The 27,759-nt window shown below is 31.0% G+C and overlaps 2 protein-coding genes across 3 annotated transcripts in view; one reads left to right on the forward strand and one right to left on the reverse strand.

Annotated features, from left to right (window-relative positions):
* Nucleotides 1-1,364: 1,364 nt before the first annotated feature.
* On the reverse strand, nucleotides 1,365-12,889 carry LOC134721792 (uncharacterized). 2 transcript variants are annotated; one of them, XM_063585010.1, is made up of 5 exons: nucleotides 12,737-12,889; nucleotides 9,722-9,985; nucleotides 8,995-9,138; nucleotides 5,073-5,305; nucleotides 1,365-2,209 (listed from the first exon to the last, which is right to left on the reverse strand). In XM_063585010.1, exons 1-5 carry the CDS (start codon nucleotides 12,795-12,797, stop codon nucleotides 1,937-1,939), a joined length of 975 nt encoding a protein of 324 aa, XP_063441080.1. In that variant the 5' UTR covers nucleotides 12,798-12,889; the 3' UTR covers nucleotides 1,365-1,936. The 2 variants fall into 2 exon arrangements, with proteins under 2 accessions (XP_063441080.1, XP_063441079.1); XM_063585009.1 differs by having other exon boundaries at nucleotides 5,064-5,305.
* Nucleotides 12,890-13,083: 194 nt separating this feature from the next.
* LOC134721793 (phosphatidylinositol-3-phosphatase SAC1-like) overlaps nucleotides 13,084-27,759 on the forward strand; it is a 39,214-nt gene continuing 24,538 nt past the window's right edge. Inside the window, exons 1-12 of the mRNA XM_063585011.1 lie at nucleotides 13,084-13,168; nucleotides 15,880-15,977; nucleotides 17,494-17,693; nucleotides 18,684-18,833; nucleotides 20,383-20,476; nucleotides 20,975-21,162; nucleotides 21,890-21,973; nucleotides 22,581-22,649; nucleotides 23,690-23,769; nucleotides 24,144-24,248; nucleotides 25,533-25,671; nucleotides 26,268-26,337. Of these exons, the coding sequence (XP_063441081.1) occupies nucleotides 13,143-13,168; nucleotides 15,880-15,977; nucleotides 17,494-17,693; nucleotides 18,684-18,833; nucleotides 20,383-20,476; nucleotides 20,975-21,162; nucleotides 21,890-21,973; nucleotides 22,581-22,649; nucleotides 23,690-23,769; nucleotides 24,144-24,248; nucleotides 25,533-25,671; nucleotides 26,268-26,337 (1,303 nt within the window). The 5' untranslated portion in view covers nucleotides 13,084-13,142. The remainder of the gene's footprint in view (nucleotides 13,169-15,879; nucleotides 15,978-17,493; nucleotides 17,694-18,683; nucleotides 18,834-20,382; nucleotides 20,477-20,974; nucleotides 21,163-21,889; nucleotides 21,974-22,580; nucleotides 22,650-23,689; nucleotides 23,770-24,143; nucleotides 24,249-25,532; nucleotides 25,672-26,267; nucleotides 26,338-27,759) is intronic.

The raw sequence follows: 27,759 nt of genomic DNA on the forward strand, positions 1-27,759 counted from the left end.
TTTTCGTGGATACCAATTTTCAAGGATATTGGATTTATCATGGTTTCACCAAAGTCTGTATAAATGCCAATGTAATTGTTTCTTTGTTGAGCATTCAATTTCATAGTTGTTTCTTATTTTGTCATGGCTGTTTTATCATTACTTTATATATCAAGCTTTAAATATATATGTGAAGTTCAATCTATTAAAACATAACTTAGTAAAAATCAGTAAGTCACTTGACCTAAAATACAACATCACCTTATTAAGACAAAGTTTATTGAAAATTCTCTTCCGAAGGACAGGTTAGAACTTACTAATTAACTTGAATATGAAATATATGTCAATAATGCACACAAAAAGATATTATATCTAAATATTAATGTTTCAAAACAAAGAGAAATATATGATAAAATCATGATCAACAACACTTACAACAATAAAAATTATTTTGATTTTGTAATTATTAAAATCTTTATCACAATAAGGAACTAGAGAAGTGTTCACAACAGTAATACCCCCAGATTATTGTATCCTCACTACTTTGTATATCACATAGGCCAAACTAATGCCCATTCATGCAACAAGATGGGAACATCCCTCCTCCTTCTACTCCATATGCAAATAAAAGGTTGTTCAGACCTTTAAAAATAAAATCACTAGTACATGTACCATGGATGCTTCAGTCAAGTCAGGTGGTTTAATATATAAATGTTTTAAAAGATATCGTCATACATTTGTCAAAGCTGCTGTTACCTTGAATGTTTATGACTAAAAAAGTATTTCCAAGAATTTGATTTTTTAACTTGATTAACACTGCAACAGCATTCATCACAAATCACGAATAAAATCATACCTAAAGTCTGACTTTGTTATAAATCAGCTAATGCCTAAGTACATTTATATCAGACACATGTATTTATAATTTTGGAAATTGTCAGTGAATGGTATTGAAGGGTTGAATAACAACTAACAATAAGGCTTGTCTGACAGATAGACAAATGACTACATATATATGAATGGATACAGCAATCTCTATAAGCCCTTATACCAACTAAAACAAGGTGTATACATAATATTACGGACATTAATACTAATATGACAATCAATCAATTATCATGACATCTCCTCAATCTATTTTAAGTACAATAAAACTCCTTTATTCAGCTATTATTTTTTAGTCTTTAATACCTCTGGTCTAGTATACAATTATTTTTTAATCTGACATATGCATAAAACTGAATTAAGAATTCATTACAAATAGTGCCGTACCCTTTTACAGCTTACTGACAACCCTATGAAAAACATTTTTTTTCTATTCAAACAGATATTATACCCCATAAAAGTCATTATCTTATTGTTTCATACCTATTGTCATGATTGTAGTTAGTGCAAAATCTCTTTATAAAATATTAACTAACTGCAAAAGGGAATAACATCTGAACAACAAAACTTCAAACAGGAATATACATGTACATTAAATATAGAATGGGAATGGGGAATGTGTGTAAGAGAAAACCGGTGGCGGATCCAGGAATTTTCATTAGTGGGGCCCCACTGACTGACCTAAGAGGGGGCCCGCTCCAGTCACGCTTCAATGATTCCCTATATAAGCAACCAAATTTTTCCCCCCTGGGCCCCCCCTAAATCCGCCTCTGAAAACAACCTGACATAAGAGCAGAAAACAGTCCAAACCCACCATTAGTTTTGGAGAAGTTGTGGTTACAAAGTGTGGACAGATGGATGTATAAAACAGAATACATAATCACTTTATATATTGCCTTATAAATATAAGCCTTGAATTTTAGATTTCATTCATACATTTTTGTTTTTACAATATGTATTAAAAATTATCAGTCAAAAGGTGTACTCATTACAATAGTCAAGGAAGACTCAAATTAGAACCTTAATTTCATCATGAAATAAAAGAAATAGAAGTCCGTCACATATTACTGGTTTACTGTTTTCCTGGTGCTCCGTATGGGTATGGGTTATCACTGTATGGTGGTGGGACAGCTTCTCCGGAGGGATATTGTTGTGGTGGATAGCCCGGCTGTGCTGGATATCCTGGCTGTGCAGGATATCCCGGTTGTGCTGGATATCCTTGTTGTGTCGGATATCCTGCCGGTGGTGGATATCCTGGTTGCTGGGGTTGTGGATATCCAGGTTGTTGTCCTGGATACTGATTTGGAACTGGTTGAGCAGCCATTGGTATAGTATCATGCTGTTGCTGGAAAATTGTAAAATAAGAATTTATTAAATTTCATTTATTAGTATCCATGGTATAAATGCTTTTAACAAAATGGTATAGACATTTAGAGATATTGTGGTTACTAAAGACAGATGGGTGGATAAACAGAAAACATAACCACTTTATGTTATGCCCAAGAAACACATGTCCTCATTTTTTAAATTCATCCATACATTTTTGTATTTTTCAAAATTATCAGACAAAAGTTATTCTACAACTAGCTTCACTATAAAAAAAAGATGTGGTATGATTGCCAATGAGACAACTATCCACAAAAGACCAAAATGACACAAACATTAACAATTATAGGTCACTGTACGGCCTTCAACATGAGCAAATCCCATACCACATATAGTCATCACTACTTCACATTTCTTATGATTCCTGAATACTGAAATATATTCTACATAGTTTGATATTTACACCTATGCATAGGAACTATTTGTTTTAAACATGTACTACTTTCAGGTATGTTCTTTTTGCTGTGCATGTACTGATTTTCATTATGGAGGGATTTTCTTTTCTATAACAATAACATCAAATCCTTACTTCAAATTGTCGGCATCCTCTAAAAGATTGCAATAATGATGAATAATGCACAGAGAGATTTTTTTCAATCTAAGCACATTCACAACACTTACTTCAGATTGTCCAAATCCTCTACACCAATGTCAATAATTCACTGAAAGAATCTAAGCCAATATGATACCACCACTACCCTTACTTTAGATTGGACACACCTTGTATACTTATGAATTGAATGCTTCTTTTAGTAACTTAATTGGGGTGTAAAAGCATTGAACAAAGTACATTTTCCGTGCTTCATTCTAGAAATGTGCACATCAACGCTTCTACAACCCTATGAAGTTACTAAATGAAGCAGTCAATGCTCATAATTATATTTTTTAGCTAGGATCATAAAAACACGATTTTTATCATTTTTTTTAATTTAATTTTCTTGTGCACTTTATTGTGGGACCTCGTGTCTTTATGATTGATAAATTTTTTGTGTAATGAAATTGCTTCAGGAATAACACGAGTTTGCAGATCTAGAGTAGCCAATCAGAATAACGTATTATACATGTTATAATGAAACATACATCTAATGTAATTATAAAGTTATAATAACAAGTTACCATTACATACTGATAGCATTACAGGAAATTCAGAAATAATTGTGATTTTTTTTAATTTTTTTGCGAAAAATGCAACAGAGGTTATATTTTCAATAATCTAAACCTCTCATTTCGAAAAATTTTAATATGGCTTAAGCAGGCTATTTCTTCATATCATAAAAATAATAAAAAGTGTATTTTAAGGCCACACCAATTTAATTTCTTGTTCTACGGATTTTTGGACTCCAAATTTGGGGCGAGTGAGCGATTTGAAAATTTAATAAATAAAAAAATATTTATTTTGCAAATTCTTGAGGCGAAGCTTGAAAGTAAAGGCGAGCGATTATAATTTTTTTTTGTAAACATAAAATAGTAGGTTTTGACAATATTAAAACTTGATAAAAATTTATCACTTGTACTTTCACATTTCTTTAAATTCTGAAGTATTTTTACCCTGTTCACCAAGAAGTAATTTAATCTGGTCTATGTATGTGTGACTGACAATGAGACAATTCTCCATGTAAGTCATATTCAGTTTGGGAGCAACCCTTTAATGTTATAAATATCCCTTTTTTCATGTTTTATGAGTGATCAATATAAGTTATAATATATTTGTTTGTACAAAAGGGCTCATATTTTCTCAAAGAACTATACATCTATCTCATATTAAATGGTCAAAACATGTCCAAGAATTTTGTAATATTCCTGGACTTTAACCATGTTAACACATTTACTTTAACAGTTTAATATTATTCAAAATAAGTGGACCCCTCTTTTAGAATAAGTTGTTTAAAATATGATGTAACTCTCCTCTTTTTGAGTACAAAATTCCAAGTTTTCAAAGGTTTTGAATAGAAGAACTGTACAAAGCATTGGTATTTCTATTCTTTTCTACATCAGTAAAATGACCCCTTGTCTGAGGGAGGGTTGCTCTTAACCTGATAATAACAAACACAGGTAAATGTACGACCTTTTACACAGGGCTTTGATACAGACCAAGCAACAAGCTATACAGGGCCCCAAAATTATTAGCGTACACAATTCAAACAGGAAAACCAACAATCTAATTTATATATCCAAACGGGAAAATACCAATGAACAACATCAATAAATGATAACTGCTGAACGACAGGCCCCTGAATCAATCAGGACAGGTGCATTAACATGCAGCGGCTATGGATTGTTTTGTTTCGCCAGCATACAAAATAATTGCCGTTGAAGGCAAATCCTTCAGAAGTTTATTCTAACAACGAACATATTTTGATAGGGATAATAAGTAAGGGGGAAAGAAACCAATTTTTTGTTCTTTACCAGTATATATTTCCGCTTTTATAAATTTATATCGGAGCACTTCTTTGGATGATTGGTTTCATGCTGAAACAAATATTCTCTCAGATAATTAAGAAGTGTGGTGGTGTGCTTTTATGTTTAAAATTGTTATATACAGGTTAGACTGTGATATTAAAAACAAATGTTGATATATTTTTATAATATTTACAAAAAAACGGTGCGGGAAATGAACACGATTACATTTCTGGATGCGGGAAGCGGGAATATAAAAAAAAAAAAAAAATCTGTTTTGAGAAAAATAGGTGCGGGCGGGTCTGTCAAACAAGGAATCAAATTGGTGTGGCCTAATCTAAAATTACAAAATCGCATTAAAAATTGTACACAATAATTTCTGAATTTACAGTATGTTAATCTGAATTATATCACACCTTAAGTACCGTTCCTCTAGATTGTCCACGGCTTCTACGGTAAAAGTAAAACACTGCAAACACAATCAGACCAATCACCACCACAGCTGCAATTGCCCCCAGAATTTTGGCGAGAGATGACGCTGATATCACTCTGTTTTCATCACTATTGTCACCACACTGATTGTAGCCATCATACTGAAGTCTTTTGGATATACACTGTCCTAGTCTACATTTAAAGTCATTTGTCCCATTGCAAACACCTAAATAAAATAAAAAAGGAAAATCTCAACTGATTATTAGATGAAGATTGAGTCACTAATTAGGAAAGTAATTTACTAGTACTAATAAGTCTATAGGAAAATCATGTATGCTTGCATACCTATTACAGGGAACTAACTCAAGAACTAAAAAAGTGATGCTACCAAAATTCATACTTGATATAAGTTTTGTGGCAATAACCATTGTTGTAAATTTCATAATATTTGCATTGGTTGAGGCAAACTTAAGTTGGAGACAGGATGGGGTCGATTACTTTAAAATGTAATCGATTAAATTACAATTACTTTGCTAATAAAATGTAATCAATTACATTGCAATTACACCCTATTGCATATGTAATCGATTACATTAGATTACTTTTCTTTAAAGTAATCATGATTACTTTAGATTACTTATGATTACATTGTATATTCATGATATTGCAATATCAAGTTTTTTTATAACTTTTTAGCCTCACAAAAAAGCTAATTTTGGTGAATTTATTCATCTTATTTAAAAGAATTTAAGGAAAAATTAATTAAGTATATTTTAATTGTCTGTTGGAACATAATTGACACATCCATTAATGTTTTTACATGTGTTAATCACTACTTCCATTTTTGTAACAAACAATAGATGAGCTTGGGTATTAAAATTTTATTGTCTTAATTACAATATCAATAAAGATAAAAGTGGTTGATTGTCATTATTTGTTGAAAATTTTAAATACTTGATCTAATTTTAAAACCAGTTGCTCTGCAGGGTGTAGCTATATACGACCGCAGAGGTTGAACCCTGAACGGTTGGGGAAAGTATGGACACAACATTCAAGCTGGATTCAGCTCTAAATTTGGATTGTGATTAAATAGTTGACACAGCATAGGTTTCTGACACAGAATGAATGTGGTCTAATGAACTTAAAATTTTTGTTTTGCCTTTGAGCAATTCACTATGCTGTTGAATATTAATCCTCTCAAAAAAATGTTTGAAGAAATTTTCTTTTTTTTATGGAATTTCAAATGAGAAAAATTGCACCCCCCACCCAATTTTTTTTCCACATCCCCCTTTCCTTAAGTCCAAAACTGATCTCAATTCAAATTTCTAATGGAGTTTGCAACAATAATTACTCATTTAAATACATCATAAAATATTAAAATGTAAAAAAGTGCTTGTTATCACTGAATGGTAAAGATTGTTTTAATTTATCATATGGTAGTAAAAGTGAATATACATTGTATATTGTATAAAACAATGATTTAAGTTGATTCAACTACTATTCTGGACAAAGAAAGATAACTCCAATTGAAATTTCTTGCTATTGCACAATATTGTGCAATTAGATATTTCTTGCTATTGCACAATACTGTGCAATTAGATATTTCTTGCTATTGCACAATACTGTGCAATTGAAGATTTCTTGCTATTGTGCAATACTGTACAATTGAAAATTTCTTACTATTGCACAATACTGTGCAATTGAAGATTTCTTGTTATTGCTGAGAACTGTGCAATTGAAAATTTCTTGCTATTTTACAATACTTCATATAATAATTTTGGATCCTGATTTGGACAAACTTGAAAACTGGGCCCATTATCAAAAATCTAAGTACATGTTTGTATTCAGCATATCAAAGAACCTCAAGAATTCATTTTTTGTTTAAATCAAACTAAGTTTAATTTTGGACCCTTTGGACTTTAATGTAGACCAATTTGAAAACAAGACCAAAAATTAAGAATCTACATACACATTTAGATTTGGCATATCAAATAACCCCATTTATTCAATTTTTGATGAAATCAAACAAAGTTTAATTTTGGACCCTGATTTGGACCAACTTGAAAACTGGGCCAATAATCAAAAATCAAAGTACATTATTAGATTAAGCATATCAAAGAACCCCAAGGATTCAATTTTTGTCAAAATCAAACTAAGTTTAATTTTGGACCCTTTGGACCTTAATGTAGACCAATTTAAAAACGTGACCAAAAATTAAGAATCTACATACACAGTTAGATTCGGCATATCAAAGAACCCCAATTATTCAATTCTTGATGAAATCAAACAAAGTTTAATTTTGGACCCTTTGGGCCCCTTATTCCTAAACTGTTAGGACCAAAACTCCCAAAATCAATACCAACCTTCCTTTTATGCTCATAAACCTTGTGTTTAAATTTCATTGATTTCTATTCACTTATACTAAAGTTATGGTGCGAAAACCAAGAAAATGCTTATTTGGACCCCTTTTTGGCCCCTAATTCCTAAACTATTATAATCAAAACTCCCAAAATCAATACCAACCTTCCTTTTGTGGTCATAAACCTTGTGTCAAAATTTCATAGATTTCTATTTACTTTTACTAAAGTTACTGTGCGAAAAACAAGAAAATGCTTAATTGGGCCCTTTTTGGCCCCTAATTCCTAAAATATTGGTATCAAAACTCCCAAAATCAATCCCAACCTTCCTATTGTGGTCATAAACCTTGTGTTAAAATTTCATAGATTTCTATTCACTTTTACTTAAGTTAGAGTACGAAAACTAAAAGTATTCGGACGACGACGCAGACCACGACGCCAACGTGATAGCAATATACGACGAAAATTTTTCAAATTTTGCGGACTATAAAAATAAGTCAATAAGACCAAAATTGTCAATTGACCCCTTAAGGAGTTATTGCCCTTTAAAGACTTTTTTCACAATTTGTTCATCATGTTGGCTTACTTTAAAAAATCTTCTCCTTTGAAACTGCTGTATCAATTTCAGCCAAACTTAGCCTAAATGAGTTTCAGAGTATCTAGTATAAATTTTATATTTTATTTCCTTGCATGTCAAGAAACATAGCTCCTATGGCTAAAATAGAACATAGGAGAAAATGATTTTATTTTTTGCTTTCGAAGAAAATAGGACGATTCAAAGAACATTTAAATAAATTGAAAAGCCAAAATAATCATTGATGAGAGATTTAACCAAAAAAATTAAGGTGAGCGAATCAGGCTCTTGAGAGCCTCTTGTTTTAATTGCTTGCTTCCAGAACCATTAGCTGAAAAAATTTCTGTATGCAAAGTGACCTTTGCGTGACCCTTTTCATAAAAGTCTGTTGATTACAAAACGCATAGATCTGCCATTAAAATAAACTATTATCTGAGTGTACATGTGATATACGTGCTACATATCCATGCTTCTTTGTTGATTGTTTACAATGAGGTGACAATAGGTAAATTACGGCTTCAAAACATGGCAATTAATTAGCTGCCATATTTTATTATATCAGACAGAGACAAAAAAAAATGACGATGATATGATATTTTTGTGCAAAAAATGATAAAATCGTGGACAGAAGACTAAGTTTATGATATGTACATGTATTGATATACAATTTGGATAAAACATTATTTTTCATGGGTCACTTGTTCCATATGACTTTAAAATATATTAACATGTATGAAGGAGTATAAAATGTTTAAGGGCTGTTTATCATCATGGTTATGTCATGCTATATTGCTAGTATGTGTTGCTGTCTGAAATTATTTTCTTATAGATAGTAAGTGTTATGGATGACGCTTTAGTTTCTAGAAACAAGGATATGTTTCATAATTTCCTGTTTACCAGGAGTAGAGAAAAAAATTCTGTACACAGTACACAGTATATATTAAAGTGACTTATATATTAACAGCTTATTTGTATTCTTTATACCTGAATGAAAAGAAGTAAAATACAGGGAAAATCCATCATCCTGTCTGGTACCGTCACTTTTGAACCTTAAAGTTAGGTACTGTCCTGTGGTGTAAAATGCACGTTTAGGTTCATCTTCTCCACATATCTTGTCATGTCGTAACCCTAGAAATAACAAAGCAAATTTGTCCTACATAGTTATCTTAATAAATATATACTTATGAAAATTGAGAATAGAAATGGGGAATGTGTCAACGAGACAACAACCCGACCATAGAAAAAACAACAGCAGAAGTTCAGAGTCGTCCTTCAGCTGGCCCCTAAACAAATATATACTAGTTCAGTGATAATGATAGTGATTAAAGTTATACTTATTTCACATATCTTTGAAAAATGACATTATCTTATATCTAATAATTTTTTTTCAACTTATAAAGTTATTCAACAGACCAAAGAAGTAAAGTTGTTTTTCACTGTTCATAATCACAATAATGTTATTTTGCTATACTCTAAATTATTAAAAACAAAGCTGTCTATTTTAGAATACAAACAAGGGAGAAATAAATGTATTGCATATGAGCATGATGAGTTGACATTATGTGCTTAATAAACAACTGCATGATGACTTTTAAATACAAATATATATGTATATTACATGTCATTTTGACTCTAGCTGAGAGTTGTTTCATTTGCAATCATACCACATCTACATTTTTTTTATATGACAATTATAATTTAATTAAAATACCTGAAAGATGTCTGTTTGATGTGTCCGATCCATCATATAATTCAAGATAATCTTCACATGAGTATCCAATAGAGAATCTAGATTCTTTTATATCAATCTTTGTAAAATATATCATGATTTTCTTGTTTGAAGGCGCTTTTAATTTAAGTACACAGTTCATATTTCTGGAATAATCTTTATATCGTGTCAGCTTTAACTTTGCAGTCTCAATTCTTTCAGTGTCCATACTAATTTCTCTGTTACAATTTTCATCCATGTAAAAATCTGAAATAAGGTGAAACATAATAAATTATCAACAGTCAGGAATATAACTCTATAGGGTTATTACAGAAAAATAACATTCATTAGTTATTGTGGACTAAAAAATCAAAGAACTGTGATGACATATGTATGTTACATGTTTCAAAGGGACAATATATATACATCATTAGTTTAGTTTAAATGTATACAAGTTCTATTGGTATTACTATTGTCCTTATGTATACTTAACTATAGAAAGATATAACAGTTCATAGTTTGCCAATTTTGCATAGTACACCTATGCTATTACAGAAAAATATGCCTGTAATAACTAAAGGTTGTTATCACAGTTTCTCTTTATCACTCCAAAGCATTTGCTCAAACATACATCATGCTTAATTACAATGTATTTTAATTTATTGTAAGAAATAATGACCAGAGCATGTAATGAGGTTCTACACAAGCTTCCCAGTAATTCCCAAGTGTCTCATATAATAAGTTACATTACTTTAATAACTGAGCCTTGTTATTACAGCTAAGTTTATCCCTTAAAAGCCTTGTCTCATTGATTTATCATGGTTAATCAAAAATGTATTAATTTTATTAACAAATTAGTTATCAAGGCTATGCATTTAGTTTCTTCACAAAGTCTCAAGAGTTCCCAAGAACCCTTTATAAATTAAAATATTTTACAAATATAAACAAACATATGTTATTACAGATTTAGAAAATTTAAGAAATAAAGAGTAGACAAACTCTGACATGAAAGTATCTGTAATAACACACGCAAGTTATTTTCTGTAATAACCCTATAGAGTTATATCTCTGACTGATCAAACAGAAGCTAAATTACCAGTAAATGTCCTACATTGATTTTCTTTACGAAAATTTTTATAAAAGCTATTTTTTACCTGGTTAATTCAAATATGTTATAAGAAATATACCTTCATGTGCTAAATTTTGAGTTAAATGGGGTAGAAATTTTAGACATTTACCAAAAAACATTTTCTCAGACATTTTCTATAGCTATCCTTTGGATACACATACTTAACTTTTTTGTATCAAAAGATAAACATATGTGGATTTTTGTTTTTTATCTCAAAAAACTTGGGATTTAACTCACCAAGGAAAATTTTACCACAGATCAAATCAAATCAGATATCTGTGTATAGTATGTGCATACAACAATTTATAACCTTCAAGGCTTAGGATTATGTATTCGGGTTTAGTTTTCTGTAATTAGTTAATACTTCAGTTTCATTATGTATATCTGTTTTATATTCATTTGATAAAATTTACTGTTTGCAATAGCTTTAATTGTTCTAAATAGTAAGGATGTTCTTATCCCAAGCATAAAAACATAGCCCTATTTGACCCAACCTTTTTCAACTTTTGATCTTCAGTGCTGTACAACTTTGTACCCCTTTTTTTTCACTTTCGATCTTTTATATCTGGGCGTCTTGTGTAGTCTACTCTTGCGTGGACGAGGCACGTTTTTGGCGTAATTTGAATTTTAAACCTGATGCTTTTTGTTATCTACTACTTATGTGTTTCTTTGTCTAATATGTTCTCCTATTTATTTGTTTTGTAGTCCTGTTATATTATGTTGTCATTCAATGTTATATTTAACATTGCCATTTAAGTGCGAGGTTTGGCATACAACAAAACCAGGTTCAACCCACCATTTTTTCTTTTAAAAATGTCCTGTACCAAGTCAGGAAGATGGCCATTGTTATATTATTGTTCGTTTCTGTGTGTGTGTTACATTTTAATGTTGCATCTTTGTTTTCTCTTATTTTTTAGTGTAAATTCACATTGCGATAAGACGTGTCACAGTACTTGTCTATCCCAAATTGATGTATTTGGTTTCGATGTTATGTTTGTTATTCTCGTGGGATTTTGTCTGATGCTTGGTCTGTTTCTGGGTGTGTTAAATTTCAGTGTTGTGTCATTGTTCTCCACTTATATTTAATGCGTTTCCCTCGGTTTTAGATTGTTACTCCGGTTTTGTTTTTTGTCCATGGATTTATGAGTTTTGAACAGCAGTATACTACTTTTGCCTTTATTTAGGGGTCTAAAAATAGATAACTTTCCATTTCATTTCCGTCAAAAACTTTGGTTATAGTGAATAGATAGTACATCATTCATGTGTTTAGGGGAATCGCCACTTCCGTTATAATGTTGAGCGCCTGGTTTGAAAACTTTAAGGCTATATTGCACAAATAATTTGGGGAATTGAATCCTAATATAATCGTCTTTCCGCATTGTTGTCATTATAAGGGCATTATGATTTAGTACCTACAGAACAAATATTATATCTAGTTTATCCATCACAATGACAATCACTAAGATGCTTTAGGAACGTTTAATATAGTGCAGGGATACCGGTGATTCCTCTATCTGGTAAATGACGTCATAAAGGTGCACATAATTGATGATTTTTTCAAGCGGCAGACAAACTGGAAAGTAGTCTATTGGAAGAGGGTCTCATTGGGGTATAAGGCATGACGGGGGATTACTGATTTTTTAGTAAGCATTGAAAGTCAAATTATTGTGCCAGTAAAATGGGAAATGGAAGTCTTGCGGGACAGGGTCATGGGAAATTACAAAAAAAAATGAGAATTGCTTACATACATAGTGTAAGCGGGATACATAAATATTAAAAATCAGTAAGTAGACTCCTTGATCAGAATCCCCCAATGAGACCCCCTTGGAAATTTTACTAAATGTTTACTACAAACTTTAGAAATGTGTTACTATACTTTGAAAACTTACACTTGGAACTATAAGATCCAAGAACAAATGGAAGGGAACAAATAGCCAAATACCAGAACATGGTGTATCTCTATATGAAGATGTATGTCACTATGTTCTGTATAAATAAAATAGGGTCTTGCCGGAACTATTATGATGTCATGTAAAATTATGTATTGCAGCCCTGGATAAGTGTTTTTTATTGAAAATAAATAGCTTTTTTGAACAAAAATGGTCAAGCGAAGTTACGAAAAAGCAAGAATTAAATATCTGCTAATAATTTTATCTTTCAGTTATCAACAACTAGAAATATATTCGAAAATTTGCTGAAACAAGGATTAATTATTTTTCCTTAATTTAGCTTTTAAACCAAGGGGAGATAACACATAACTGTCACGTCAGGCGATCGGCGATCACACCAGTGACCATGTCTGTCCACGATTCATTAACTCTGTATGTAATTGTTAATCTTTTAAGTAACCGAATGCCAGCCTATGCCTTAATTGAAAAATATATCATAGAGCTCATAAAAACCGGGAAAATTGCTTTTCGAAAACAATCACTAAGTCATGATCTGATTCTTCAGACCACAGGCACTTGTCTCAGAAAAAATTTCCTATATATACCTTATTATAACACAAGGTACTTAACTTGCATTTTAGAAAAATGTTGGGTGGTGACGAAGTTCCGTTATATGCCGCTTTATAGGCTGTTAATCCCACTAAAGTTTGTTTTATCGTAAATCTAAATTGATTTATCTTTACAATGGTGTATAACATGTCTACATTTATTATCGGAATCATCCGTAGCAATCCTACCAAAGTATGTCAATCGTTATAATTTTACAAACCGCTGAAGAATTGGCAATAAACGCGTCATGCTCCTTGTATATCTCAGTTTCCGATTGGTCAATTCTATGGGAAAGTCTAAATGATTCTCGGAGTTATCTGATCTTGTTTCATTTCATACGTAAAGTCAAGAGAGAGTCTGAAAGACATTGACGTCATGGGAAAATTTGTAACTTATTAGACATACCACAAACAACACTTGTTAGATTTTTTCATGGTATATCATACGATTTTACTAACTGTATGATAAGTTCTATTCATACGAAAACTAACAGTTTTTTTTAAAACGATTTTTATAATAAATCTTTTACTGCGGCTGCGGCTGTTTATTGCCAATTCTTCAGCGGTTTGCAAAATTATTACGATTGACATACTTTGGTAGGATTGCTACGGATGATTCCGACAACAAATGTAGGCATGTTATACACCATTGTATAGATAAATCAATTTAGATTAACGATATAACAAGCTTTAGTGGGGTTGACAGCCTATAAAGCGGCATATAACGGAACTTCGTCACCACCTAACATTTTTCTAAAATGCAAGTTAAGTACCTTGTGTTATAATAAGGTATATAGGAATTTTTTTTCTGAGACAAGTGCCTGTGCTTCAGACAAGTCAAGTCAGCACCTAGTCCAAATAAAAAATTATAATAGCCTTTGAAGACGTCATAATTATTTGGACTAGTCGGCACCAAATCGTCATTTAGTCATGTTAGTCAAATCGGGAGCTTCATTTTAGCATGGCCATTTGATTTCAACATTGGCTATTTGGCAACAATATTTTTATTACATTTTTTTTATTCTTTTGAGTTTTTTTTCTGGGATTTCAATGTTGATCAACGATATAGCCTTTATAGGGCAATTATGATCATGATGATTAAGAAGATTAAATAAAAAAAATACATTTGTTAAATTTAACTTTGTTAAAAAATCAGTGCATGTTATTCACCCACTTATTTATGGGCCATACAGTACACATGCAGATATTTCATTATATGGAACGAGCAAATAATGATAAAAAGTAATATATTGTAACCTCACCAGTCATTTTTTGCCAGTAACAGATTGTCAAAACACTTACTTTTAGAAAACTATTTTATGTCTATTGACATTTCCCGTACATGTAGGTACAATAAAGGTAGACTCTTTCTTTTAAATATATTTATGGCCCTGAAAAAGGCCTTTTACAAGAAATATCATCAACTCTAAAAGAATTTTCAAGTCTTGTTTGATCTTGTTTCTTTTTCTTCTGTTGGATTTCTAACTGGGTTGTAGCCTTATTTGTTTTTGTTTAACTGACGTTAGGTGATGTCATACTGTAAAGAGATTTGTAATCATTGAGCTGCGACAAGTGTTATTCACTTGGGAATAATAGGCAGTCAGGGGTGCTACTTAAGCAAGTGATTTCATTATCACCTATTTCAGTGATTTTTTTATATTCAGTTATCACCTTTTTAAGTGATTTTGGTGTTTTCTCTAAACTTCTAATTATGCTAATTATATAATTTCAGTGATTTTCCATATTTTCACAAACTTTTCTATAGTTTTCTACATAAGGTCAAAAAAATATATTTCTGTTTCCTGCTGCCATGGCTGCCAAGGCAAATAAATCAGTAAGTAGGTCGGGATTTAAAAAAATAAAATTTGTAGTCGGTTAATTTCGTGTTTGGTAAGGGTCCTATACCCCAAAATGATTTAATCCCTTTAAAGAAGCTTTAATTGAATAATCCTCCCAGTGCCGACATTTTTTAAACCTTAATTGTAGCACATTTGTCATGTTTGTGCTGGAAGCAGCCATTTTGATTGTTAGGGCATAGTAAGATACCAATGAAAAAATCAAGCTTGTTGGAAAAATATCCTAAAAATGTTATAAACACTTATTGAAGTGAATAAATTTTAACTTCTAAAATTACTTGTTTCAGTGATTTTGAAAAGTCTATGAGGAAATTTTAAATATTTCACAGCAGACATGGCAGAGAAACCTGTGTATCTTATTATAGGCATGTCTTGATCAGATGACAATACCAATACTAACATAAGGCTTACACATAGTTATATACTTTAATTCAGTCACATACCCGCCATATCATGGGTGTGCTCTAGTATATATAAATTTTAGAAGGTTAGTTGAAACGAATACAACATACATAATCATTATAGATGTGATGTAAATGTTTCATACACATTGCCAGATTTGGATTGTAGTTTACATGTATATACTTACTTGGTTGACAAACAATTACGGTTAGTAAACTATTTCTTTGATTTGTGTACAGATTTGGTTGATGTTTTACGTACATAATTTCTTTTTCAGACATATTACGGCTGACAAGTTTTATGTAGAACCAAAAGATTCTAAAGACAGTGAGATACTTATAATTGACCGTGTTTCACAGGAAATAAGCCTTCAAGGTACCTAAGTAATGTTAGAAGATAGAAATGTAATCATTTGACATACAAAAGTTAAGCATGGTACCTTGTAACATGTGTAAACTGCATCCTGATAATTTGGGCGTACTACCATTCCTCTAACTTGGGGTTGACTTGAGTTAAAATATCAGTGCTAATGTGCATATGCGCAACCTCTCCGAATTCAAGTAAAAACTCTTCCATCTAGTTGACTATCATAAGGAAAGTGGAATGTTTTTTTCTGAGCATTGAAATTTAAAAAAAAAACATTTTGTTTCAGTTAGAAAAGTCCTTGTCCTGTATGCCTTTGAAAAAATAGTTTGTTAGTGAGCTAAAAAGGGTTGAGAAAAAAGATCGTTCAGAAATGAAATTTGTTTATTTATAAACATCACTGACAATTGATACACACATTAACAATATTTGATGATTCCAAAATACAGGCAAAAATAAATTTCCTTCATCAGCCTTTTTCTTTGTCTGTATTTTGTCAAATACCAGTTTATGTGTATCACTTTTATTCATGTTATTTGTATCAAGTACTTAATGCCATCTTGAAACTCGACTAAACCTGCCCATACTCAGGGTTGATGTCGAGTTAACTCAGGTAAGTTGAAAGGGAGGGGGGTTAGGTTGTAAGTCAAGTAAATTCAACAGACTCAACTAACCTAAGTTAGACGAGTCGAAGTAGGTCTTGGTATGCTAGTTAGGTGACTTAAAGAATCATTCATTATTGATGATATAACTCCAGGCATTAAAAACACTAATGATCCTAACACTGTTTTGTATGAATTTGGACGTCTTCATTAAGGCTGAAACTGTGAAACAAGATGAAAATATATGTATTGATTAAGAACTGTACTCAGTAAAAAAAATCATTTGATATACAAGGATTAAGTATTCGAAACAATAGGCCTTTCTAACTATATAAATCAATTTTCAATTTAATGGTCATGGTTTGAATTGTATGTTTTAACATGTTTAATATGATTTCTTGATTTCTAACCAAATATACAACCAGCAAACAACCCAAATATAAGACACCCAATGTAAGTCAAACATAAAACACCAGGTGGAGTCCAGGAAAACCTGTGCATGTAGTTATCCGAATGAACAAAGTATTTAAAAAAAAATGACCAGAAATACCATTTTATCTACATGTAATTGATAACACAGAACATGTTTCTACATCGTTTGGTATCTGATGGAGACTGGGAGTATCCAATGGTAATCATACCACATCTTAGTTAAAATCTATATAAAATACCAATCACAGATGGAGAATATTGTAATTAAATACTCATCAAATTTGAATCAGAATCAAACTAAAATCTTGCGTCTAAAAATTGATTTTTTTTTATGATGCATCTAATCCATGGTTTATCGGTTCTCCATAGTTCTGTAATAGAAACTAGCACAGATTTGTATAGATGCATAGTTATTTATAATAATAAAATGGAAATGGAAATGGGGAATATGTCAAAGAGACAACAGCCTGACCAAATTAATCATCTGTTTACAGGAAATGCTGAGATACCTCCTGCTGTGACCAAGTCAATATGGGGAATCTTTGGTATCATACGATTGACAGCTGGACCCTATCTCATTGTGATTACAAAGAAAGAGAAAGTAGGAGAGATATGTGGACATACAGTATGGAAAGTTACAGATACAGAAATGCTCTCATATAAAAGAACTACTTTGCATCTGACAGAGAAACAGGTAACTGCTCTATGGTGGGGTTGTTGTCGCTTTGACACATTCCCCATCTCCTTCTCATTTTAAACAATAGAAATAAATGTTTGTTGATATTTTGACGTAAGTAAATGCAAGGCACACATACTAAGTATAGATCAACATATCATAAGCCAATTTTTGATTTGTTGAAACCTACCAGTACCAGACTTGTTATGAAAGCTGACATGAATTCTGGGCATCCTGTCATGAACAGTTCATTTTCTGGACAGAATATTTTTATAGTTGCAAAGAAATAATTATCAGGACCAGGTTTGGCCTGATAATATCTTATGGGGTGAGGAAGACCCTCTAGCGCATGTAATGAATTCTGGGTCAATAGTTCAAGGGCTTTTGTTACATTAGCTAATGATAGACTGAATATTTTATGTGATGACTGCTTCTGTACAGGATTATGGTAATTGGTTGATGATTCTTTTATCTTTAAAGATTAAAAAAAACAACAGCAGAATTGACAGCTTCCATATACAAATGATATAGTTTAGGATACATACTATAAAAACAAAAACAAATATATATGTCCTACAGGAGTTGTTCACATTGACATATGGTAATCAACCAAATTTCTGTTGGCTGAATGTTATACTTAATAAATGTCTTAAACAAAAGTATATCGTGCACATTTAAAAAAAAAAATGAATGTCATATTTTGGAGTTATGCCCCATTTTGAAGGATTTCCCTTTAAGATCCTTTACTAGAACATTTATGCTACAGTATGTTCTTAGACTATGTCTATATACATGTTTATGTAGAATTCAGAAATCATCATGTTTGTCTTTGTCTACATTTTCCTTGGTTGTCTATTTTGTTTATATTTTTAGTCTATTGTAACATTTACTTTCAATGATTTTGTTGAATGCTGAAACATATATTTTTTTTATATAAAATAGACATCAAATTGGTTAATAAATATTGTCACATAATAGGAATATAATTAACTACTATATTTTTTTTAGACCACAGACAACAAAACATATGTCAACTTGGTAGAACATTGTCTAAAGACAGAAAGTTATTATTTCTCAACTACTTATGATCTCACTCACAGTCTACAAAGATTGAGCAACACAAGTATCGACTTTCTTAGTATGCCACTTCATGAGAGGGTAAGATAACATTGTATGAGGTACAATGATTGATTATCCTGATTTTTAAACACTTTCATAAATAAGTAAGGGGGATGGGCTTGAAGAGATTTTCCCATATTTCTTCTCAGGTCCTCTTCAATTTTGAATCAATCATCAGAAATTAACAGAATGAGTTCATGAACCAAAATCTCTGAATGGGGTACCATTTTTTGCGGAGGGTGTAATCTTTTTGTTGTCACCAGGGTATCATCATAATTTTTAACTTGAATTTAGGTTTCAGTCATCAAATTCAGGAAAGAGTTTGCTAATCAGAGAAATTAAATAGACTGTTATTTTTTTGGACTTGTAACTATAATTCACATTAATATAGCACCTTCGTTTCTTATCAGATCTTCTTTAGATTTATCTGTTTATCAATAGCTTGGATGAGCTTGATAATCAGAAAAATATGCAATGAGCACTATTTTTGGGTAAAATTCATGCAATCAAAACCCTGTTACTGACTTGATATCTAAATCTTCAAAATAAACACAAAATATAGTGCATTGATCATAACATTTTTACATCCTATCGAGAAATTTATCAATGTAATACATGCTCAGATATCCAACTCACAAAACGATGCTACACCTTTTAGGAAAATTACAAATTTGTAAGGTGCAGGAATCTAATATCTGTTCTAAAAAATATAAATGATGTCATATTGTTAATGTCATTTCTTAAAGGAGTAAGTTCGGAAAGGACCATATTTGGCCCCAATTATAAAGTTCATAGTTAAAAGACAATAAATGTTTAAAGTCGCCTTAAAGACATGTTAGAAAGTTTAACAGAACTGTTTTTGTCAAAGTTTCATTCTAACACGTTGCTTCTTACATCAAAAAAAGGTCAAAATAAGAGATGTTGGTGAAATTTGACAAAATCAGCTAGATTTCAACCAAACAAAGGACTAGGAAACATAGAGCGCAGGCGTCAACAAGCTTTAGATTCAAATAAGACATGTGAAATGTCTTCACAAACATTATTTTAATAGATCTTTGTTGTCGACGTATGCGCTCTATGTGTCCTGTTCAATAATTTATGGAAATTTAAACATTTTCATTGATTTTTTTTGTGAAAAATCAATATGAGTACAACTTGTGACGTCATAATGAAACGCAGAAACGCAAAACTTTCAACAAAATGGTTGATATCCTAGCTAGTCAATGTATCAGCTATAATTTATCAACATATTGGCTGATAAATCCGAATTTGAAATTTACGCTAAAAAAGGGGGCCATTTTAGGACCTTATCGAATATACTCCTTTGAAGTTATCTCCGATTGTCCAGAATTGTAGTTGAATCAGCTTCAACCAATGCTTTATTGACACTGCAATATTTATTTTTACTTCCCACTGACAAATAAACAGAATCTTCTGTTCTTTGATACAATCATTTTGATTAGTGGATGGTTAATGGAAATATCCTGTATTAATGAAGTGGGGTATATGAGTTGGATCACTAAAGGTTCTTTCAAATAAGATAGTTTTTGTCAGATTTTTTTATTTAAGTTTTATTTCTTTATTGCAGGCAGATTCTAGGTTTACATGGAATGGTCATATTCTTAAAGAACTAACACAGCAACCAGAACTACACCGATTCTGTCTACCTGTTTTACATGGATGTATCCTTAGTAACTGTTTATAGACAAACAACCACCTCAATGATCTGGTGGTACCCATAGTTTGCATTACTTCAAAGCAGGAGATCACAGGTTCAATCTCCTGGCGCTCCCCCTTCCTTTAAATATTTAACACATTTTTTAGTAAAAACATGGATATTTTTCATACTTACTACATCATGTGAATGAAAAAAATCGGCATTATATTTTATAAGCAGGCTATTTTGTATGATATTTTAATTTCAATCTAAAGATCATAGGCAAATTTCTGTAGAACTTTCTCACTGTCCTATATTATCTATAAGTTCTTGCAGTCTTTTGTTATTATATTTTCTTACCATCTTAGGTGAAAAGTAATTGAGTGTTCATTATCAGTTCTTTCTTAAATTCTAATGGAACAAGCCTTGATATTTGAATGAAAAGTTAGCTATTGTGAAGCTGCAAACCTCTTTTCTTTGACTTTAAGACTATTAAATATTGTTTTCCTTAACATATGATTAGATATTTGTATAACACCATCGCTAATAAACAACAGATCATTTGACCATATTTTGATATCGCGGAGATGTGTTTTGCGAGTTGGTACTAGATTCTGGGTCAGGGGAATCGACACCGAAGGTCAAGTGGCCAACTTTGTAGAAACAGAACAGATTGTAGAATATGAAAAAGTCAGATGTTCATATGTACAGGTAGGTGGAAAATTTTTATAGCTAATTTCTTATGCTTGTAGAGTGACTTTGTTTGTATAAGCGTTGGCTGAAGCATTGTTATTAAGATTTACATCTGCATTCAATATAGATAGGCATAATTAAACCTGTATTTAATTTATTTGAATTTGATTTGATGCCATCCCAATTACAATTGTACAATATAAAAAAACAAAGCAACCAACCTAACCAAAGGCCAACTCTACATTCATTAAGAAATTAGCTTTAAGGTAAATAATTCTTTTTCCTATTTATTTAGACTATCATATAAGTAGATACATATATGTATACCTGTTTGTCTGACTGTCTGGTTATGTAAACTAATTTTGATTCAGTCCAATTATCAAAACCACCATTTGCAATCTTCTTATACGATTAAAGGTAAAACACTGTTAAACAAATTTTGTTTTTGACATCATTACTTATAAAGTATTGAAATGAACCAATTACAAACACAAATTACACCTCTAATAATACATTTGACATAAACAATTATATGCATTTCTATAACAATTTATATGACACCATCTAGCAATGTGTTAAGATCTTTTTACCATCTTTGATGTCTATGGCACTCTTTGATATGACATTTTTGAGAAAATCATGGAATAAAATAAACCCTCAGCAACTATGGTTATAACTCACTGTATTGATTATGTGACTTTTATTATAAAAGAAAAACAAGTTTATATGCTTAATTTTTTTTCAGACAAGAGGATCAATACCTATATTCTGGTCACAACGACCTAATTTGAAGTACAAGCCAAAAATTAAAATCAATGCTGCCAATTATGTAAGTATTATATGTTTTCTTGTACGAGGATAACATTGAGAATGGAAAAAGAGACAACAACTCGACCAAAGAGAAAAAAACAGCCCAACACAACAAATGACTCATCAACACACCAAGAAAATTCTGTACCCCGAAGCAGGCTTCAGCTTGCCCCTTAAATATACTAGTTTAATGAAAATGGACTTCACACTAAACTCCAAAACATATAAATGAAGATATATATACCTACACTGTTTGCCTATGTGTATAAATGGCACTTAAACATGTTTTTACCAGTAAATACAACATTAATTTATGATTAAAACAAAGTGAGGATGAAAAGTAAATTAAGTGGGTTTTTCTGTTTTCTGTACATTTTCAAAATTAATAGAAACAAATGAACTACACCATTACTATATATCAATGCATAGAACTTTCTTGTATTGTAATCCAATTCATTGTGATACAAAGATGTGGTATGGTTGTCATTAATTTGTCCATCTGCAAAAAAAACCATTAAAACAATACCTCAACCATGTTGAAAATCTTTATTATAAATAATATTACTTTTTTATGAATTAATATACTAGTTTGCAAATTTAAATTGTTATAAACTTTTTTTGTACAGCCAGAAGTATTTCAAAGACATTTTGACAACCAGGTCTATAACTATGGAGAACAAACGATTGTTAATTTGGTATGTATTCCTCTTCCTTGATTTTTATGAAAAAAATGCATACATAAAAATGTTAGCAAAATCACACTCATATACATTTTACATGCACTTAATGGGTAACATTGTTCTTTGAAAATATCTTTAATTTCCCTGGTAATGATATTATATACTGCAGCTGTGCTTTTTGGGTTGAATTGCATTGACCGTTTATTCATATGTGATATTCAGTCACTGACTGTATATCACCTTGTTTATGATATTGACAATGTGTTTCCGTTGAGTTTTATTTATGACATCAATAAAACATACAAGTTTGCAGAAATTTTACATCTCCTGCCCAAAATTAAGAAATGATGATTTTTACCCTAAATATTTCATTTAGATCAGTTATAAAAAAGAGTTGCAGTTTATAAAGAATAACAATATATTGTCTCGAAATATCAATGTTATTTTTACTCTGCTCAAAACAGGTAGAAATGATCAGCACAGCCTAGCTTTCTACCTGTTTCTTATCCTTGTACATGTAACATTGATTATTAGAAACAATGTATGGTTATTCTATATATAAATAGTATGTTTCTTATGAAATTTGTTCCAAACTATTCACTGTGTTAATGATATTTTCATGAAACTTTGGTGACTGGTTAATATATCAATTAAGATGACCTCCCTTTAGTGTTTTCATAAATTTCTGGTATGACATTGAAAAGTTATTAAACTTTATTCTTTTAAAACATGACAGGCTTATCATGTGCTCATGGTGCAGCTGTTTATTCAAAATGCCTTCTGTAGCTACAGATATAGGATGATGTGGTATGAGTGCCAATGAGACAACTCTCCATCTAAGTCACAATTATAAAAGTAAACCATTATAGGTCAAGGTACTGTCTTCAACACGGAGCCTAGGCTCACACCTAACAGCTAGCTATAAAGGGCCCCAAAAGTTACTAGTGTAAAACCATCCAAACAGTAAAACTAAAGTCCTTATCTATATAGAAAGGTATTATATGTAATTTTTTGATTGAACAACCCTAAAATTTCCTTAATTGTATTTTTTTTAGGTTAACCAGGCCGGATCAGAAGGACTTCTAGAAAAATCTTTTTCTCAATTTATAACAAATTCTCAGAATAAAAAAATGAGGTAAGTGATGTTTCTATAGTGACCAATGTATTTATATTAAATTACTGTAAATTCAGAAATTATTGCCATGTTATTATTATTTGTGAAAAATGCGATATAGATATGATGATGATAGCAATAACAAAAGACAAAAGTCGAAGGCTCGAAAAAATGAAAAAGAACTTTTTACACCAAATTTCAGGATAGTATGTTTCTTTTTTACCACATGATTAATGAGAAATGCAAAAAAGAGAGGGATTATTTGGTTTAACTCTGACTTATTTGAACTCCTTAGCTAAATCAGTTAGTAAAATTTTCTCAACTTGTCTGTGACAATGAAAGGATTGAACATGTCTCTATAGCTACTGTTAAAGTTTTCTCTACATTTATTTTAGATATGAGTATTTTGATTTTCACCACGAATGTGGAAACACAGGATTACGTTGGGATAGACTATCTATATTGATGGACAGATTATCGGATGACATTAGAAGACAACAGTAAGTTTATAGGATATGTGTCCCATGCTTAAATCAGCCCCATGGATTAAAAAATAGATTAAACATTTATAAACATTATGAACATTTATTTTTTCATCACATTGGCATGAAATTTGACTATGAATTTCTTTTGAGAATTGTCACTTTTAGGGGTATGTTTTATTTGACTATGAATTTCTTTTGAGAATCCTCACCTTTAGGAGTATGTTTTATTCAGGTTAAGACTTTAGGAGTATGTTTTATTCAGTTTGAGACTTTAGGAGTATGTTTTATTCAGTTTTAGACTTAAGGAGTATGTTTTATTCAGTTTTAGACTTAAGGAGTATGCTTTATTCAGTTTTAGACTTAAGGAGTATGTTTTATTCAGTTTAAGACTTTAGAAGTATGTTTTATTCAGTTTTAGACTTTAGGAGTATATTTTATTCAGTTTTAGACTTAAGGAGTATGTTTTATTCAGTTTTAGACTTTAGGAGTATGTTTTATTCAGTTTTAGACTTAAGGAGTATGTTTTATTCAGAATTAGACTTTAGGAGTATGTTTTATTCAGTTTTAGACTTATGTTTTATTCAGTTTTAGACTTTAGGAGGATGTTTTATTCAGTTTTAGACTTGAGGAGTATGTTTTATTCAGTTTTAGACTTTAGGAGTATGTTTTATTCAGTTTTAGACTTTAGGAGTATATTTTATTCAGTTTTAGACTTAAGGAGTATGTTTTATTCAGTTTAAGACTTTAGGAGTATGTTTTATTCAGTTTAAGACTTTTGTTTTATTCAGTTTTAGACTTTAGGAGTATGTTTTATTCAGTTTTAGACTTAAGGAGTATGTTTTTTTTCAGTTTTAGACTTTAGGAGTATGTTTTATTCAGTTTCAGACTTAAGGAGTATGTTTTATTCAGTTTTAGACTTTAGGAGTATGTTTTATTCAGTTTTAGACTTTAGGAGTATGTTTTATTCAGTTTTAGACTATCAGAAGACTATTACTTTGACTTTTTCAAAAATATTGTAAGATATTGTTTTGTATTTGTTGGAGTTGTTGGGACACCAAAGAACCTTTTTAACAAACCAATATGGTGTTATGAAATTACATTTTTGTCAGGCCTTTTAAATACATACCATATTTGTTCTTTATCATATGTTCAAATATTGGCTACTTTTTTTTTTATCTGTGTACAGCCTACAAACTAATCAAATTAATAACAATGTGCTGTGTATTCATTACTCCTCACAGTTGAAAGAAAAAAAAACACATAATTATATAATTTACATAAAAATATATGTTTTTTCAGTTATTTTATGATGCAAAAAGATGGTACAGTTTTGTCCCAACAAGAAGGGATCTTCAGGACTAATTGTATTGATTGTTTAGATAGGACCAATGTTGTACAGAGTTTGATTGCCAAAGTGGTTTTACAAAATCAGTTAACAGTAAGTGATAGATGTTATAGCTGCCGGATTTTAATTGTCAAGTTAACTTATGTTAGAGATCCAGCACAATTTTATTTTTAACAGGATTTTTAAAAGAAAAAATTGTTATTATTTTAGGGATGTATGGTGGGCAGGCAGACAGGAGGCTGACAAACAGTTTCGTTCATTATCATGAAAATGCTTTGACTAAATTTTTTGAATTTAGATATGTTGTTTCTATGACTAAATGAAGGTCAGGTTAAATTTTGATAATTTTATTTGTTCTTGTTGAGTTTTAGACCTTTGAGTAGCAAAATTAATTTTTTACAAGTATATGAATTTGAGTTATTTCCCTTTATTCATTTATTATATGAGCTATGCTATGTCAGATAGAAATTGACCTTATTGCTGATGAATATCAGTACATCTGTTATTTCAAGTTGAAAAAATCTCTATTGAAATCTGAAACTGTTTCAAAATAGTGTTGTTATAAGGAGCCTACAAAACAGAATAAATGATTAAGCAGGATAAAATGATTTGTTTTAATTCTTTATCAATTTTACAGGACACATCAACAGTGTGATTCACTTATGCATTTTTTCTCTTTTTGCTTACAGAAACTAGGTATACTGGATCAAGGCCAACAAATTAAAGACTGTAAAACATTTAATTACACATACAACAATGGTGAGTTTGTTAACATTTTATTATGTTTAGATTTTAAAGAAAGTACATGATATAAAATATTTTGCTCTGTATGCAATTTAAAGTTAGGAAAACATACATATTTGTGATCCCCTTTAATAAAAAAAATCCTGAAAAACAGATCAAGTGAATGACAATAGAACTCTTTTTAGCTCACCTGGCCCAAAGGGCCAAGTGAGCTTTTCTCATCACTTGGCGTCCGTCGTCTGTCATCGTCCGTCGTCGTCGTCCTGCGTCCGGCGTTAACTTTTACAAAAATCTTCTTCTCTGAAACTACTGGGCCAAATTTAACCAAACTTGGCCACAATCATCATTGAGGTATCTAGTTTGAAAATTGTGTCCGATGACCCTGCCAACCAACCAAGATGGCCGCCATGGCTAAAAATAGAACATAGGGGTAAAATGCAGTTTTTGGCTTATAACTCAAAAACCAAAGCATTTAGAGCAAATCTGACAACGGTAAAATTAGTTATCAGGTTAAGATCTATCTGCTTTAGAATTTTCAGATGAATCTGACATTCCGTTGTTAGGTTGCTGCCCCTGAATCGGTAATTTTAAGGAAATTTTGCTGTTTTTGGTTATTATCTTGAATATTATTATAGATAGAGAAAAACTGTAAATAGCAATAATGTTCAGCAAAGTAAGATCTACAAATAAGTGAACATGACCAAAATGGTCAGTTGACCACTGTAGGAGTTATTGCCCTTTATAGTCAATTTTTAACCATTTTTCGTAAATCTTAGTTATCTTTTAGAAAAATCTTCTCCTCTGAAACTACTGGGCCAAATTAATTGAAACTTGGCCACAATCATCTTTGGGGTATCTAGTATAAAAATTGTGTCTGGTAACTCGGCCAACCAACCAAATTGGCGGCCATGGCTAAAAATAGAACATGGGGGTAAAATGCAGTTTTTGGCTTATAACCCAAAAAACAAAGCATTAAGAGCAAATCTGACAGTGGTAAAATTGTTGATCAGGTCAAGATCTATCTGCCCTAGAATTTTCAGATGAATTGGATCATCGGTTGTTAGGTTGCTGCCCCTAAATTGGTAATTTTGAGGAAATTTTGCTGTTTTTTTGTTATTATCTTGAATATTATTATAGATAGAGATAAACTGTAAACAGCAATAATGTACAGTAAAGTAAGAACTAAAAATAAGTCAACATGACCAAAATAGTCAATTGACCCCCTGAGGAGTTATTGCCCTTCATAGTCATTTTTTAACAATTTTCACAAAATTTGTAGATTTTCACTAACATTTTCCACAGAAACATACTGATATAGATAGAGATAATTGTAAGCAGCAAAAATGTTTATTAAAGTAAGATCTTCAAAAACATCACCATCACCAAAACACAATTTTGTCATGAATTCATTTGTGTACAATGTTTAATATTAACATA

Source organism: Mytilus trossulus, chromosome 6 (genome assembly GCF_036588685.1).
Source record: "Mytilus trossulus isolate FHL-02 chromosome 6, PNRI_Mtr1.1.1.hap1, whole genome shotgun sequence".
Lineage (NCBI taxonomy): Eukaryota > Metazoa > Mollusca > Bivalvia > Mytilida > Mytilidae > Mytilus > Mytilus trossulus.

Coding starts and splice junctions, on each gene's coding strand:
- LOC134721792 (XM_063585009.1), bottom strand. CDS start 12,797: ATGTTCTGGTATTTGGCTATTTGTTCCCTTCCATTTGTTCTTGGATCT. Junction 9,986..12,736: donor TGGATCTTATAGTTCCAAGT/GTAAGTTTTCAA, acceptor ACCTTATTTCAG/ATTTTTACATGGATGAAAAT. Junction 5,306..8,994: donor TTTTACTTCTTTTCATTCAG/GTATAAAGAATA, acceptor TATTTTATTTAG/GTGTTTGCAATGGGACAAAT.